Source organism: Pimephales promelas, chromosome 17 (genome assembly GCF_988280905.1).
Source record: "Pimephales promelas chromosome 17, fPimPro1.hap1.1, whole genome shotgun sequence".
NCBI classification, from domain to species: domain Eukaryota; kingdom Metazoa; phylum Chordata; class Actinopteri; order Cypriniformes; family Leuciscidae; genus Pimephales; species Pimephales promelas.
The window spans coordinates 28,806,701-28,822,650 of NC_142785.1; the positions used below are offsets into that span (position 1 = coordinate 28,806,701).

The following is a 15,950-nucleotide window of genomic DNA, read 5'->3' on the forward strand; positions in this document are numbered from 1 at the left end:
TTGTGACATTCAGAAAACGTTTGTTGGTCAGCATTTTTATTGTTGTCTTTTTTTCAGGAAACGTCTTTTCAAGTGGTTTTGATTTCAGATGGCCATTTCTCATTTGTTTTAATTAATTTTGGAACAATTGCACCAGCTCAACGATATGTACAGGTGTGCACAACATGGGAAATAAAAAGGATAGATCTAGGAGACTATATAAATAAGATGCTGAAAGCCTTGTCCTAATTTTCCACAGGCTGGTTATGACACCATCAACTCCAGATACCATTTCTCAATTACTGGATCGCTACAGAGTAACATCACAAGCTTAACATACAGCAGTAATGTCAATGTGTCAGGCAGATGGGCCTTCAGAACAGATCATGGATCACGGGGTTGTCAATTTAATGGTACGTTATTTTATTTCTCCCATTGATGTGATCCTAGACTGAATAAATTATTTGGCATTCAGTTGCCAATTTAACCAGTATTGTAGATTATTTTTAGATATTTATTCCCTAAACATCCAGTAATTTTGAGATAAAAGCCATGTAAACCTGTTATGCTGTAGGTATTCCAGTGCAACTTGGGGACTCTTTCTGGAGTGATGGCACCTGTCAGCAGAGATGCACCTGTACCAGCAGCGGCCTCCAGTGTAGCCATGAGCCCTGCAGTTATTCCCAAGCCTGCCGTCCAGCTGCCTTCCAATACTCTTGCCAAAACATTCAACGACAAACCTGTACCATCTCCGGTGACCCTCACTACTACACCTTTGATTACCAAGTTTTTCACTTCCAAGGGACCTGCACTTATGTTCTGTCTGAGGTTAGTCTTTCTATATATGGCTTTCTGTTTATAGTATAAAAGGTATGAAACAACTCATTAATCCTTGAATTATTTAGGCTTGTGGCAACGGCTTGCCATACTATCGCATTGAGGGCAAAAATGAGCATCGGGGCAGCACACATGTGTCATGGACACGGATGGTCAGGGTGTTTGTCTATGACGAAGTAATTGAACTGGTCAAAGATCACTATAATGACGCAAAGGTTAGTATGACCATTCTGCTTTAATTCTCATTTGAATGCAGCCTTCTGTACAAATTCCTAATTTCCTTTTTTTTTCCCCAACATTGTCCAGGTTAATGGAAGCTTTGCAGCAACACCCTTTGCCCTCCGCAATGGCTCCATTCAGGTCTATCGGTCAGGTTTTTCTTTGGCCATTAGCACAGACTTTGGTCTGGTTGTTACATATGATGCATACAGCTACGTCAGCATCTCTGTACCTTATGACTACCTTAACGCCACCTGCGGTCTGTGTGGAAACTTTAATCTGCGCCCTGAAGATGACTTCCGTTCACCCAGTGGGGAGATCTTGAGCTCAGATGTGGACTTTGCCAACAGTTGGAAAGTTCAAAGTGACACAGATCCTGAATGCCATAATGTCAGGTGCACGGGTCTGGCTTGTGCTGTTTGTACCACTGATGAAAATAGTCTTTACAGCGACACCAACCACTGTGGAATCTTAGGAGATGTTGCCGGCCCGTTCGCCTCTTGCCACCCTGTGCATGTGCCACAGACCTTTATAGAGAACTGTGTCTATGATGTCTGCTTGGGAGGAGGGTACCAACCCATTCTGTGCCAGGCTCTCAATGTGTATGCTACTCAGTGTCAACAGCAGGGTGTACACCTTGGGCAGTGGAGACAGCAGGGCTTTTGTGGTAGGCATCTTGTTGAGATGAATGATTTGTCTAACTAAAAGATTACAGGGACTGATTAGTATTCTTTATTTTCTTCTGCCATTCCCAGAGATTCAATGCCCTCAACACAGTCATTTTGAGCCTCAAGGAACAGGCTGCCCTGCAACGTGCAATAATCCATCCGCCCCAATGAACTGTCCCTTGCCCAATCAGGAGAGCTGTATATGTGATCCTGGATACATTCTCAGTGCTGGAGAGTGTGTGCCTGAAGCAAACTGTGGCTGCACCTTCGAGGGCTTCTATTACACTGAAGGACAGTCAGTTGTGTTGGACGGCGACTGTGGGAGACGGTGTGTATGCAGCAGCAGGTCAATGATCTGTCATCGTCAACAGTGTGGTCCAGCAGAGATGTGTGGAGTCCATGATGGTGTGAGAGGCTGCAGACCCATCGGTTATGCTACGTGTTCGGTTGAAAACCTAGGGTCATATCATACCTTTGATGGACAAAGTTTCAGATACCACGGAGCTTGCGGATTGACCCTTGTTAGAGTGATGGGGCCATCCCCTCTACCACACTTTGTATTGACAGTGGAGAAAGTACCCAGGGGCCTTCATGACTTTGCCAGGATCCTGAAGTTTGAGGCAGAAGGAATCCAGGTCGCCATTGAAATGGGAGAGGGCAGCAATGTAAAGGTTAGGCAAAAATATCAAGTCACTAAATGTTTATTTAGTAAAAGAGCATAACTGCATTAGTTTTCAAATTCATATGCTAAATGGAAAAGTTGATCTGTGTATCATTCTCTTCAGGTGGATGGACAGATGGTTGGTCTGCCTGTCACTGTTGGCTCTGGTCAAATCCGCATCTATCACAGTAGTGTGAGGGGTTTTGTTTTGGAAACAAACTTTGGGGTGACCGTGAGAGCCGACTGGCCACACATTGTCCGAGTCACAGCACCAAGCACATACAACGGTACACTTGGGGGTCTGTGTGGGAACTTGAATGGAGACATTGCTGATGAGTTTTACACTCCAGACGCTGTCCTTTTGAATGACACGCAGTTGTTTGCGGACAGTTGGCGTGATGGATCCCTATCAGCCCACTGTGAGGACCCACCTGACATCTGGGAACCAGGAAATTATCAGAACAGTAGCCAGTTCAATGAACAATGTGGTATCATGTCTATGGACGATGGACCATTTGCTGAGTGCAGCAGAACACTAGATCCTCAGCAGCGGATAGCAGATTGCATTAAATTGCTGGAGCAGACTCAAGGTTCCAGAATGGCCCTATGTGAGGCTCTGCGAGGTTACACGCTGCTTTGCCAACAGAATGGCATTGCAGTTGAAGAGTGGAGAAGTTTCACCCACTGCGGTAAGCATCTGCTCACCTTAAACTCCCATTAAGCTCCAATATGCTAAAGAATTGTGTCATAGTTTTCATGCTTTTGCAATTTCAGAATCCTCCTGTCCGGCAAATACCCATTATGAAGTGTGTGGCACGTCCTGTCCTGCTTCCTGCCCCAGCCTTTCATTTCCATTTCAGTGTGCCTTGCAGTGTCAGGAAGGATGCCAGTGTAATGATGGAAATGTGTTAAATGGAGATCACTGTGTGCCCCCCACGGGTTGTGGTTGCCACTACTCTGGGCGTTATCGGCAGGCTGGAGAGAGTTTCTGGCATGGTGAAGAGTGTCAGTTCTTGTGTGTTTGTGATGGAATCACTGGAAATGTTCATTGCACACCATCGTCTTGCAGCGAAGAAGAGGTCTGCCATGTGTTGGATGGCGAGTATGGCTGCCATCCTCATCCACGTGCTCGTTGCTCTGCTTCGGGTGACCCCCACTACATGTCATTTGATGGATCCGTCTTTGACTTCCAGGGCACATGCCGCTATGTGCTAGCAACAGTATGTAATGACACTATTGGGCTTCCGCATTTCCAGGTGGATGCAAGGAACGAGGCGTGGCATGGACTCCGGGTGGCAATTACTGTTGAGGTTTTTGTCAACGTGTCTGGGCATCTTGTGCACATGTCACAGGACATGAACGGTCATTCTACCGTTGAGGTAATCAAGCATCACTCACTGTAATTTTCCTTTATTTATTTGTGATGGATAAAAATATAATTGCCATGATCAACAACAGAGATTTTCTTAAAACACAAAAGACTTTGTATTACTCTCTACGTAGAACACACCCAGAAGTGCGCTTCTATTCTAGTCTGAATATATTTAGTGTTTAGTTATAAGCAATATTGCCTGCTTGGCTTTCAAGCTATTGGTTTTATTCTCTTTTCAAACAGGTTGATGGCGAGACCAGAAACCTTCCCATACTGCTTGACTCTGGTCGGGTGTCAGTCTATTCCAGCGCACAGTACACATTTGTATCAACTGACTTTGGTTTCAGTGTGAGTTATGGCTCCTGGGCAGTGAACATCATTGTACCAGCAGAGTACAGCGGGGTTACGTGTGGCCTCTGTGGCAACTTTAACGGCCAGATGAACGATGACTTTATGATGCCTTCTGGGGATCTGGTACGCTCAGCAGACCAGTTCGGGGCAAGTTGGAAGGTTGAGGATGAGCTGCCATGCAATGATGGGTGTGGAAACAATTGCCCTTTGTGTCAGGATGAGACAACTTCCCGTTCCCTGTGCGACATCATCAGGTCCAGTGAGGGCCCATTTAGCTTCTGCCATGTGTATGTAGATCCTGAAGCCTACTTTAACGACTGTGTGTTTGATGTGTGCCTTTCTGGAAACCGGAATGATGTCCTATGTCGCTCGATCCAAACCTATGCGAGTGCCTGTCAATCTAACAATGCTGTTATCTACCCCTGGAGAGAGAGTACATCCTGTGGTGAGTGATATCATTTTCGGTTATTTCCTTTAGTGTGTCATTAGTTTCTATTGTGAACAAATGGTAAACATTTAGATGACATGCTTGACGTCTAATTATTTTGTTTGTTACATTACCAGCCATGACCTGCTCAGAGAACAGCCACTATGAGTTGTGTGGCACAGACTGTGGTCACACTTGCGCCAGCAGCATTGATGCTAGTTGTGAGCACACATGTTCAGAGGGATGCTTCTGTGATGATGGATTGGTGAGGAGTGGAGGACGCTGTGTACCAGTGGAGCAATGTGGCTGCGTTTATGATGGATTCTACTTTAATGTGAGGATTGAAACTCTTTTTTAAGAAAGAGACATACAACTCTTCGAACATATTCATGTCCTCTGTTCTGGAAATATAACGCTCAACCTTTTGTGGTATGATTTCATAGGTTGGCGAGCAGTTCTGGGATCTAGAATGTTCTCACCTCTGTGAGTGTTTTGCTCCAAATGATATGCGCTGCTCTGCTTCATCTTGCCAACCGACTATGGAGTGTACAGTCAGGGGTGGACGTCGGGGCTGCTATGGTCAGTGCACATCTTTGATATCGCTTATATTAACTTTTGTTAATTACTTCAGCATTTGCCTTTGGGTAGATGATCACCATCTTTTAATGGAAACTCCTCTTTACAGAAGAGAGCACCACACATATGACCACCACCAGATCAAGTCTTCCCTCAGGTATTTTTGTTACAATTTAGAAAAAAAATACACAAATATTAAAATATGTTATGTGATATCAGTGATGATATTTGAGTTTTTTTTTTACTGATACATTCTCACAGGTCTATTTGATTCATTTGGAGCTTGATTTTTGATTTATTATTAAAAAAAAATCTGTATAAATCATCCAAGAGAGGTACACCATGACCTTTTGAGGGGTTTTTTTTTTTCAATCAGTGGTAGAGTGAATGGTACTTATAAAGCCATAAGTTGCTGGAATGTCCTATTTAGTGTTAATTCCAGATAAAGAACTACACTGCCCATAATACTTAAAAGAAAAAATCCACAAATCAAAAGATCAAAGCAAACAATCAAGGTGAAAGAGATGTGCAGTGACTGCTCAGCCCATGCAGCATTGTGAAATCGAGTACTTGCTTTTTCCAACTTTTTATATATTTGTGTATATATTATTAATTTTCAATCTATTTAAAATTCATTGTTTTTATACTTATATCTGCTGATGTTACTGAAATAGTTATATAATTGTCACTTTCAATGCTTTATGGGACTGTAGTAAATTTCATCATAAGATGTACTGTATAGTGCACATTCTTGTACTCTTGTCGTTCCCATATTTTCACATACCTTTTTTCAGTCAAAGTTTGTAATGTTGTGATTTGTCTCCGAGGAGTTTGACTTTGTTCAGAACTCTTTATTGAAGAACTCTTTCAAATTCTTGTGGATAAATTAAATTAAAAAAAATATTTTGGGGAGAAAGGGTGCAAATGATAATCATTGTTGTGCTCTATAGAGATGTCAGAGTTGGCATGTAATGTGGTAAAAATCTTTTTCTCTCTACAGAACAGAGCAGCACATACATAACCTCCACCAGCTCAAGCATTCCCCCAGGTATTTTTGAAAGAACTTGTAGAAAAAAGACAGTTAATGCAAAGGTGAAGTCATTTGAACTGATATCCCCCATAAATTCCCACAGCTGTGTTTTATCCATTTGGAGCTGGTGACACCGAGAATGGTCGCTCTGATGATGGGAGTTCATCTGTGATCTACCTTCTGCAACAGTTCATATTTTTTGGACAAACATATAGCCGAATATATGTAAGTCAGTGTAATATGTATCAGTGTAATTTTTTCATTTGTGATTATGGTCTCAATATGGAGGTCACCTGTGAGGAAATAACCATTCATTGCATTTTTTCTTTCTGTTACTAATGACTTCTGAATGCTCAATTTTATTTATTTATTTAATTGTATGTATTATCTCTTTTGGTAACACTTTAGATTTGGTAACACTGATCCAAATAATTAGTGGTTCCTTTAGAAAGATGTAGTAACACTTGAGTCATTACTATCCAAATGCTTACAATGACTTCAGTCGATATTAGGTAGTTATCAAGCTTTTCACTTGGTAACACTGATCCACATTATGAGTAGTTCCTTTAGAAAGATGTAGTAAGACTTGATTAATTGCTAATGGTTTACCATTACCTTTTTTTATTATTATGCATTATTAATTATGAACCTATATATAGTTCCTAGGGTTACACTTTATTTCGATAGTCACTTTAGACGTTCTACTAATTATAAGTAACTTTTAAACTACATGTCAACTAACTCTCATTAGAGTATTAGTATACTATAGTAGACTGTCAGTAGACTGAGGTTATTATGGTTAGGTGTTAGGCTTTGGGTTAGGAGAATAAGTTGACTTGTAGTCGCCAACTTACTTAAAGTCAGTTGAATGTTTGTTGGGGGACCAACAAAATAAATTATTAGCAGATGTTAAGTAGACAGTCTACTAATACTCTAATGAGAGTTAGTTGACATAGCCTATACAGTGGTATGAATAAGTTTTGGCACCCATGCTAAAGTTGCCTAAAAAGAGGAATAAAAAATCATCTTTTGGATATTGATCTTAATGCCTTAATTAGAAAAATGAGGAAAACTCCAACCTTTAAGGACACCAATTTTCTTTGTGAATGAATAATGTATCATAAATAAATAAATGTTTTTCCTTAAAATACAGGGTGCATAAGTCATGGCACCCCTATGTTAAATTCACATAGAGTCAGGCAGATTTTTATTTTCAAAAGCCAGTAATTTCATGGATCCAGGATAATATGCATCCTGATAAAGTTCCCTTGGCCTTTGGAATTAAAATATCCACACATCATCACACACCTTCCACCACACCTAGAGATTGGCATGGGGTACTTTCCAGAAGATCATCTTTCAATGCAAATCAAACCAGCTATTAGGCTAACTGAAGTAAAACCATGCCAATCTCTAGGCATTGTGAATGGTGTGTGATGATGTGGGTCTATTTTAATTCCAAAGGCCAAGGGAACTTTATCAGGATGCATATTATCCTGGATCCATGAAATTACTGGCTTTTAAAAATAAAAATCTGCCTGACTCTATGTGAATTTAACATAGGGGTGCCATGACTTATGCACCCTGTATTTTAAGGAAAAACATTTATTTATTTATGATGCATTATTCATTCACAAAGAAAATTGGTGTCCTTAAAGGTTGGACTTTTCCTCATTATTCTAATTAAGGCATTAAGATCAATATCCAAAAGATGATTTTTTATTCCTCTTTTTAGGCAACTTTAGCATGGGTGCCAAAACTTATTCATACCACTGTAGTTGAAAAGTTACTTACAATTAGTAAAATGTCTAAAGTGGACTATCGAAATAAAGTGTTACCACTCTTAGTAAGTATTCCTCAGTGAGGTAGTTACTGATTAGCTAATGGTGAAATGCTACATTCAACTGAGCGCTATTACTTAATTTGTTAATCAGAATTTCTAGTTAGTTAATAGTAGTTACTAGAATGTTAATAGTGTGTTACTTATTTATTCATTAATGAAGGGACAATATTCTAAAGTGTTACCAGAAAGGGTGTATGATAAGAAATCTTTAACTCTTTCAGGTCAACAACAATGGACACCTGACTTTTGATGGGCCGTTTAGCAGCTGGAGTCCATACCAGTTTCCAAGTTATGGTGCAAGAGACATCATCGCTCCATTCTGGACAGATATTGATAATCGTGGCAATGGTGTAATTTCGTATCGTCAGTACACCTCTGGCAGTGTCCTTACAGAGGCCACACAGGACATTAACCAATACTTCCCTGACCTGAGCTTTTCTGCTACGTGGGTCTTTGTTGCAACATGGGACAGAGTTGCATATTTCCCTCTATCAGGAACAGTAAGAAACCAATTTTATAAATTCTTTCTGTTCTTGTGAAATGACAAATGTAATAAAATGATTGAACATCATGAAGCAAACATAACTGGGTATATTTTTTGTGACATTCAGAAAACTTTTGTTGGTCAGCACTTTATTTTTATTGTTGTCTTTTTTCAGGAAACATCTTTTCAAGTGGTTTTGATTTCAGATGGCCATTTCTCATTTGTTTTAATTAATTTTGGAACAATTGCACCAGCTCAACGATATGTACAGGTGTGCACAACATGGGAAATAAAAAGCATAGATCTAGGAGACTATATAAATAAGATGCTGAAAGCCTTGTTCTAATTTTCCACAGGCTGGTTATGACACCATCAACTCCAGATACCATTTCTCAATTACTGGATCGCTACAGAGTAACATCACAAGCTTAACATACAGCAGTAATGTCAATGTGTCAGGCAGATGGGCCTTCAGAACAGATCATGGATCACGGGGTTGTCAATTTAATGGTAATGTTTTTTTATTTTTTTATTTCTCCCATTGATGTGATCCTAGACTGAATAAATTATTTGGCATTCAGTTGCCAATTTAACCAGTATTGTAGATTATTTTTAGATATGTATTCCCTAAACATCCAGTAGTTTTGAGTTAAAAGCCATGTAAACCTGTTATGCTGTAGGTATTCCAGTGCAACTTGGGGACTCTTTCTGGAGTGATGGCACCTGTCAGCAGAGATGCACCTGTACCAGCAGCGGCCTCCAGTGTAGCCATGAGCCCTGCAGTTATTCCCAAGCCTGCCGTCCAGCTGCCTTCCAATACTCTTGCCAGAACATTCAACGAAAAACCTGTACCATCTCCGGTGACCCTCACTACTACACCTTTGATTATCAAGTTTTTCACTTCCAAGGGACCTGCACTTATGTTCTGTCTGAGGTTAGTCTTTCTATATATGGCTTTCTGTTTATAGTATAAAAGGTATGAAACAACTCATTAATCCTTGAATTATTTAGGCTTGTGGCAACGGCTTGCCATACTATCGCATTGAGGGCAAAAATGAGCATCGGGGCAGCACACATGTGTCATGGACACGGATGGTCAGGGTGTTTGTCTATGACGAAGTAATTGAACTGGTAAAAGATCACTATAATGACGCGAAGGTTAGTATGACAATTCTGCTTTAATTCTCATTTGAATGCAGCCTTCTGTACAAATTCCTAATTTTCCATTTTTTAACATTGTCCAGGTTAATGGAAGCTTTGCAGCAACACCCTTTGCCCTCCGCAATGGCTCCATTCAGGTCTATCGGTCAGGTTTTTCTTTGGCCATTAGCACAGACTTTGGTCTGGTTGTTACATATGATGCATACAGCTACGTCAGCATCTCTGTACCTTATGACTACCTTAACGCCACCTGCGGTCTGTGTGGAAACTTTAATCTGCGCCCTGAAGATGACTTCCGTTCACCCAGTGGGGAGATCTTGAGCTCAGATGTGGACTTTGCCAACAGTTGGAAAGTTCAAAGTGACACAGATCCTGAATGCCATAATGTCAGGTGCACGGGTCTGGCTTGTGCTGTTTGTACCACTGATGAAATTAGTCTTTACAGCGACACCAACCACTGTGGAATCTTAGGAGATGTTGCCGGCCCGTTCGCCTCTTGCCACCCTGTGCATGTGCCACAGACCTTTATAGAGAACTGTGTCTATGATGTCTGCTTGGGAGGAGGGTACCAGCCCATTCTGTGCCAGGCTCTCAATGTGTATGCTACTCAGTGTCAACAGCAGGGTGTACACCTTGGGCAGTGGAGACAGCAGGGCTTTTGTGGTAGGCATCTTGTTGAGATGAATGATTTGTCTAACTAAAAGATTACAGGGACTAATTAGTATTCTTTATTTTCTTCTGCCATTCCCAGAGATTCAATGCCCTCAACACAGTCATTTTGAGCCTCAAGGAACAGGCTGCCCTGCAACGTGCAATAATCCATCCGCCCCAATGAACTGTCCCTTGCCCAATCAGGAGAGCTGTATATGTGATCCTGGATACATTCTCAGTGCTGGAGAGTGTGTGCCTGAAGCAAACTGTGGCTGCACCTTCGAGGGCTTCTATTACACTGAAGGACAGTCAGTTGTGTTGGACGGCGACTGTGGGAGACGGTGTGTATGCAGCAGCAGGTCAATGATCTGTCATCGTCAACAGTGTGGTCCAGCAGAGATGTGTGGAGTCCATGATGGTGTGAGAGGCTGCAGACCCATCGGTTATGCTACGTGTTCGGTTGAAAACCTAGGGTCATATCATACCTTTGATGGACAGAGTTTCAGATACCACGGAGCTTGCGGATTGACCCTTGTTAGAGTGATGGGGCCATCCCCTCTACCACACTTTGTATTGACAGTGGAGAAAGTACCCAGGGGCCTTCATGACTTTGCCAGGTTCCTGAAGTTTGAGGCAGAAGGAATCCAGGTCGCCATTGAAATGGGAGAGGGCAGCAATGTAAAGGTTAGGCAAAAATATCAAGTCACTAAATGTTTATTTAGTAAAAGAGCATAACTGCATTAGTTTTCAAATTCATATGCTAAATGGAAAAGTTGATCTGTGTATCATTCTCTTCAGGTGGATGGACAGATGGTTGGTCTGCCTGTCACTGTTGGCTCTGGTCAAATCCGCATCTATCACAGTAGTGTGAGGGGTTTTGTTTTGGAAACAAACTTTGGGGTGACCGTGAGAGCCGACTGGCCACACATTGTCCGAGTCACAGCACCAAGCACATACAACGGTACACTTGGGGGTCTGTGTGGGAACTTGAATGGAGACATTGCTGATGAGTTTTACACTCCAGACGCTGTCCTTTTGAATGACACGCAGCTGTTTGCTGACAGTTGGCGTGATGGATCCCTATCAGCCCACTGTGAGGACCCACCTGACATCTGGGAACCAGGAAATTATCAGAACAGTAGCCAGTTCAATGAACAATGTGGTATCATGTCTATGGACGATGGACCATTTGCTGAGTGCAGCAGAACACTAGATCCTCAGCAGCGGATAGCAGATTGCATTACATTGCTGGAGCAGACTCAAGGTTCCAGAATGGCCCTATGTGAGGCTCTGCGAGGTTACACGCTGCTTTGCCAACAGAATGGCATTGCAGTTGAAGAGTGGAGAAGTTTCACCCACTGCGGTAAGCATCTGATCACCTTAAACTCTCATTAAGCTCCAATATGCTAAAGAATTGTCATAGTTTTTATGCTTTTGTAATTTCAGAATCCACCTGTTCGGCAAATACCCATTATGAAGTGTGTGGCACGTCCTGTCCTGCTTCCTGCCCCAGCCTTTCATTTCCATTTCAGTGTGCCTTGCAGTGTCAGGAAGGATGCCAGTGTAATGATGGAAATGTGTTAAATGGAGATCACTGTGTGCCCCCCACGGGTTGTGGTTGCCACTACTCTGGGCGTTATCGGCAGGCTGGAGAGAGTTTCTGGCATGGTGAAGAGTGTCAGTTCTTGTGTGTTTGTGATGGAATCACTGGAAATGTTCATTGCACACCATCGTCTTGCAGCGAAGAAGAGGTCTGCCATGTGTTGGATGGCGAGTATGGCTGCCATCCTCATCCACGTGCTCGTTGCTCTGCTTCGGGTGACCCCCACTACATGTCATTTGATGGATCCGTCTTTGACTTCCAGGGCACATGCCGCTATGTGCTAGCAACAGTATGTAATGACACTATTGGGCTTCCGCATTTCCAGGTGGATGCAAGGAACGAGGCGTGGCATGGACTCCGGGTGGCAATTACTGTTGAAGTTTTTGTCAACGTGTCTGGGCATCTTGTGCACATGTCACAGGACATGAACGGTCATTCTACCGTTGAGGTAATCAAGCATCACTCACTGTAATTTTCCTTTATTTATTTGTGATGGATAAAAATATAATTGCCATGATCAACAACAGAGATTTTCTTAAAACACAAAAGACTTTGTATTACTCTCTAGAACACACCCAGAAGTGCGCTTCTATTCTAGTCTGAATATATTTAGTGTTTAGTTATAAGCAATATTGCCTGCTTGGCTTTCAAGCTATTGGTTTTATTCTCTTTTCAAACAGGTTGATGGAGAGACCAGAAACCTTCCCATGCTGCTTGACTCTGGTCGGGTGTCAGTCTATTCCAGCGCACAGTACACATTTGTATCAACTGACTTTGGTTTCAGTGTGAGTTATGGCTCCTGGGCAGTGAACATCATTGTACCAGCAGAGTACAGCGGGGTTACGTGTGGCCTCTGTGGCAACTTTAACGGCCAGATGAACGATGACTTCATGATGCCTTCTGGGGATCTGGTACGCTCAGCAGACCAGTTCGGGGCAAGTTGGAAGGTTGAGGATGAGCTGCCATGCAATGATGGGTGTGGAAACAATTGCCCTTTGTGTCAGGATGAGACAACTTCCCGTTCCCTGTGCGACATCATCAGGTCCAGTGAGGGCCCATTTAGCTTCTGCCATGTGTATGTAGATCCTGAAGCCTACTTTAATGACTGTGTGTTTGATGTGTGCCTTTCTGGAAACCGGAATGATGTCCTATGTCGCTCGATCCAAACCTATGCGAGTGCCTGTCAATCTAACAATGCTGTTATCTACCCCTGGAGAGAGAGTACATCCTGTGGTGAGTGATATCATATTCGGTTATTTCCTTTAGTGTGTCATTAGTTTCTATTGTGAACAAATGGTAAACATTTAGATGACATGCTTGACGTCTAATTATTTTGTTTGTTACATTACCAGCCATGACCTGCTCAGAGAACAGCCACTATGAGTTGTGTGGCACAGACTGTGGTCACACTTGCGCCAGCAGCATTGATGCTAGTTGTGAGCACACATGTTCAGAGGGATGCTTCTGTGATGATGGATTGGTGAGGAGTGGAGGACGCTGTGTACCAGTGGAGCAATGTGGCTGCGTTTATGATGGATTCTACTTTAATGTGAGGATTGAAACTCTTTTTTGAGAAAGAGACATACAACTCTTCAAACATATTCATGTCCTCTGTTCTGGAAATATAACGCTCAACCTTTTGTGGTATGATTTCATAGGTTGGCGAGCAGTTCTGGGATCTAGAATGTTCTCACCTCTGTGAGTGTTTTGCTCCAAATGATATGCGCTGCTCTGCTTCATCTTGCCAACCGACTATGGAGTGTACAGTCAGGGGTGGACGTCGGGGCTGCTATGGTCAGTGCACATCTTTGATATCGCTTATATTAACTTTTGTTAATTACTTCAGCATTTGCCTTTGGGTAGATGATCACCATCTTTTAATGGAAACTCCTCTTTACAGAAGAGAGCACCACACATATGACCACCACCAGATCAAGTCTTCCCTCAGGTATTTTTGTTACAATTTAGAAAAAAAATACACAAATATTAAAATATGTTATGTGATATCAGTGATGATATTTGAGTTTTTTTTTTACTGATACATTCTCACAGGTCTATTTGATTCATTTGGAGCTTGATTTTTGATTTATTATTAAAAAAAAAATCTGTATAAATCATCCAAGAGAGGTACACCATGACCTTTTGAGGGTTTTTTTTTTTTCAGTCAGTGGTAGAGTGAATGGTACTTATAAAGCCATAAGTTGCTGGAATGTCCTATTTAGTGTTAATTCCAGATAAAGAACTACACTGCCCATAATACTTAAAAGAAAAAATCCACAAATCAAAAGATCAAAGCAAACAATCAAGGTGAAAGAGATGTGCAGTGACTGCTCAGCCCATGCAGCATTGTGAAATCGAGTACTTGCTTTTTCCAACTTTTTATATATTTGTGTATATATTATTAATTTTCAATCTATTTAAAATTCATTGTTTTTATACTTATATCTGCTGATGTTACTGAAATAGTTGTATAATTGTCACTTTCAATGCTTTATGGGACTGTAGTAAATTTCATCATAAGATGTACTGTATAGTGCACATTCTTGTACTCTTGTCGTTCCCATATTTTCACATACCTTTTTTCAGTCAAAGTTTGTAAAGTTGTGATTTGTCTCCGAGGAGTTTGACTTTGTTCAGAACTCTTTATTGAAGAACTCTTTCAAATTCTTGTGGATAAATTAAATTAAAAAAAAAATATTTTGGGGAGAAAGGGTGCAAATGATAATCATTGTTGTGCTCTATAGAGATGTCAGAGTTGGCATGTAATGTGGTAAAAATCTTTTTCTCTCTACAGAACAGAGCACCACATACATAACCTCCACCAGCTCAAGCATTCCCCCAGGTATTTTTGAAAGAACTTGTAGAAAAAAGACAGTTAATGCAAAGGTGAAGTCATTTGAACTGATATCCCCCATAAATTCCCACAGCTGTGTTTTATCCATTTGGAGCTGGTGACACCGAGAATGGTCGCTCTGATGATGGGAGTTCATCTGTGATCTACCTTCTGCAACAGTTCATATTTTTTGGACAAACATATAGCCGAATATATGTAAGTCAGTGTAATATGTATCAGTGTAATTTTTTCATTTGTGATTATGGTCTCAATATGGAGGTCACCTGTGAGGAAATAACCATTCATTGCATTTTTTCTTTCTGTTACTAATGACTTCTGAATGCTCAATTTTATTTATTTATTTAATTGTATGTATTATCACTTTTGGTAACACTTTAGATTTGGTAACACTGATCCAAATATTTAGTGGTTCCTTTAGAAAGATGTAGTAACACTTGAGTCATTACTATCCAAATGCTTACAATGACTTCAGTTGATATTAGGTAGTTATCAAGCTTTTCACTTGGTAACACTGATCCACATTATGAGTAGTTCCTTTAGAAAGATGTAGTAACACTTGATTAATTGCTAATGGTTTACCATAACCTTATAGTATTATGCATTATTAATATTAATTATGAACCTGTATATAGTTGTTCTTAGCATTCCTCAGTGAGGTAGTTACTGATTAGCTAATGGTGAACTAGCACATTCAACTGAGCGCTATTACTTACTAATTTGTTAATCAGAGTTTCTTGTTTGTTAATCAGAGTTTCTTGTTAGTTAATAGTAGTTACTAGAATGTTAATAGTGTGTTACTTATTTGTTCCTGTGTTGTTATTTATTAATGAAGGAACAATATTCTAAAGTGTTACCAGAAAGGGTGTATGATAAGAAATCTTTATCTCTTTCAGGTCAACAACAATGGACACCTGACTTTTGATGGGCCGTTTAGCAGCTGGAGTCCATACCAGTTTCCAAGTTATGGTGCAAGAGACATCATCGCTCCATTCTGGACAGATATTGATAATCGTGGCAATGGTGTAATTTCTTATAGTCAGTACACCTCTGGCAGTGTCCTTACAGAGGCCACACAGGACATTAACCAATACTTCCCTGACCTGAGCTTTTCTGCTACGTGGGTCTTTGTTGCAACATGGGACAGAGTTGCATATTTCCCTCAATCAGGAACAGTAAGAAACCAGTTTTATAAATTCTTTCTGTTCTTGTGAAATGACAAATGTAATAAAATGAT

At 41.0% G+C, this 15,950-nt stretch overlaps 1 protein-coding gene across 1 annotated transcript in view; it reads left to right on the forward strand.

Annotated features, from left to right (window-relative positions):
- LOC120474742 (IgGFc-binding protein) overlaps positions 1 to 15,950 on the forward strand; it is a 54,112-nt gene that overhangs the window by 37,398 nt on the left and 764 nt on the right. The window contains exons 64-93 of the mRNA XM_089121915.1: positions 58 to 153; positions 239 to 392; positions 554 to 807; positions 885 to 1,031; positions 1,123 to 1,702; positions 1,791 to 2,374; positions 2,489 to 3,053; positions 3,139 to 3,743; positions 3,980 to 4,532; positions 4,652 to 4,848; positions 4,958 to 5,093; positions 5,200 to 5,247; positions 6,091 to 6,138; positions 6,224 to 6,345; positions 8,185 to 8,463; positions 8,623 to 8,718; positions 8,804 to 8,957; positions 9,128 to 9,381; positions 9,459 to 9,605; positions 9,692 to 10,271; positions 10,360 to 10,943; positions 11,058 to 11,622; positions 11,706 to 12,310; positions 12,543 to 13,095; positions 13,215 to 13,411; positions 13,521 to 13,656; positions 13,763 to 13,810; positions 14,657 to 14,704; positions 14,790 to 14,911; positions 15,610 to 15,888. Coding sequence (XP_088978041.1) covers positions 58 to 153; positions 239 to 392; positions 554 to 807; positions 885 to 1,031; positions 1,123 to 1,702; positions 1,791 to 2,374; positions 2,489 to 3,053; positions 3,139 to 3,743; positions 3,980 to 4,532; positions 4,652 to 4,848; positions 4,958 to 5,093; positions 5,200 to 5,247; positions 6,091 to 6,138; positions 6,224 to 6,345; positions 8,185 to 8,463; positions 8,623 to 8,718; positions 8,804 to 8,957; positions 9,128 to 9,381; positions 9,459 to 9,605; positions 9,692 to 10,271; positions 10,360 to 10,943; positions 11,058 to 11,622; positions 11,706 to 12,310; positions 12,543 to 13,095; positions 13,215 to 13,411; positions 13,521 to 13,656; positions 13,763 to 13,810; positions 14,657 to 14,704; positions 14,790 to 14,911; positions 15,610 to 15,888 — 8,736 coding nt within the window. The remainder of the gene's footprint in view (positions 1 to 57; positions 154 to 238; positions 393 to 553; positions 808 to 884; positions 1,032 to 1,122; positions 1,703 to 1,790; positions 2,375 to 2,488; positions 3,054 to 3,138; positions 3,744 to 3,979; positions 4,533 to 4,651; positions 4,849 to 4,957; positions 5,094 to 5,199; positions 5,248 to 6,090; positions 6,139 to 6,223; positions 6,346 to 8,184; positions 8,464 to 8,622; positions 8,719 to 8,803; positions 8,958 to 9,127; positions 9,382 to 9,458; positions 9,606 to 9,691; positions 10,272 to 10,359; positions 10,944 to 11,057; positions 11,623 to 11,705; positions 12,311 to 12,542; positions 13,096 to 13,214; positions 13,412 to 13,520; positions 13,657 to 13,762; positions 13,811 to 14,656; positions 14,705 to 14,789; positions 14,912 to 15,609; positions 15,889 to 15,950) is intronic.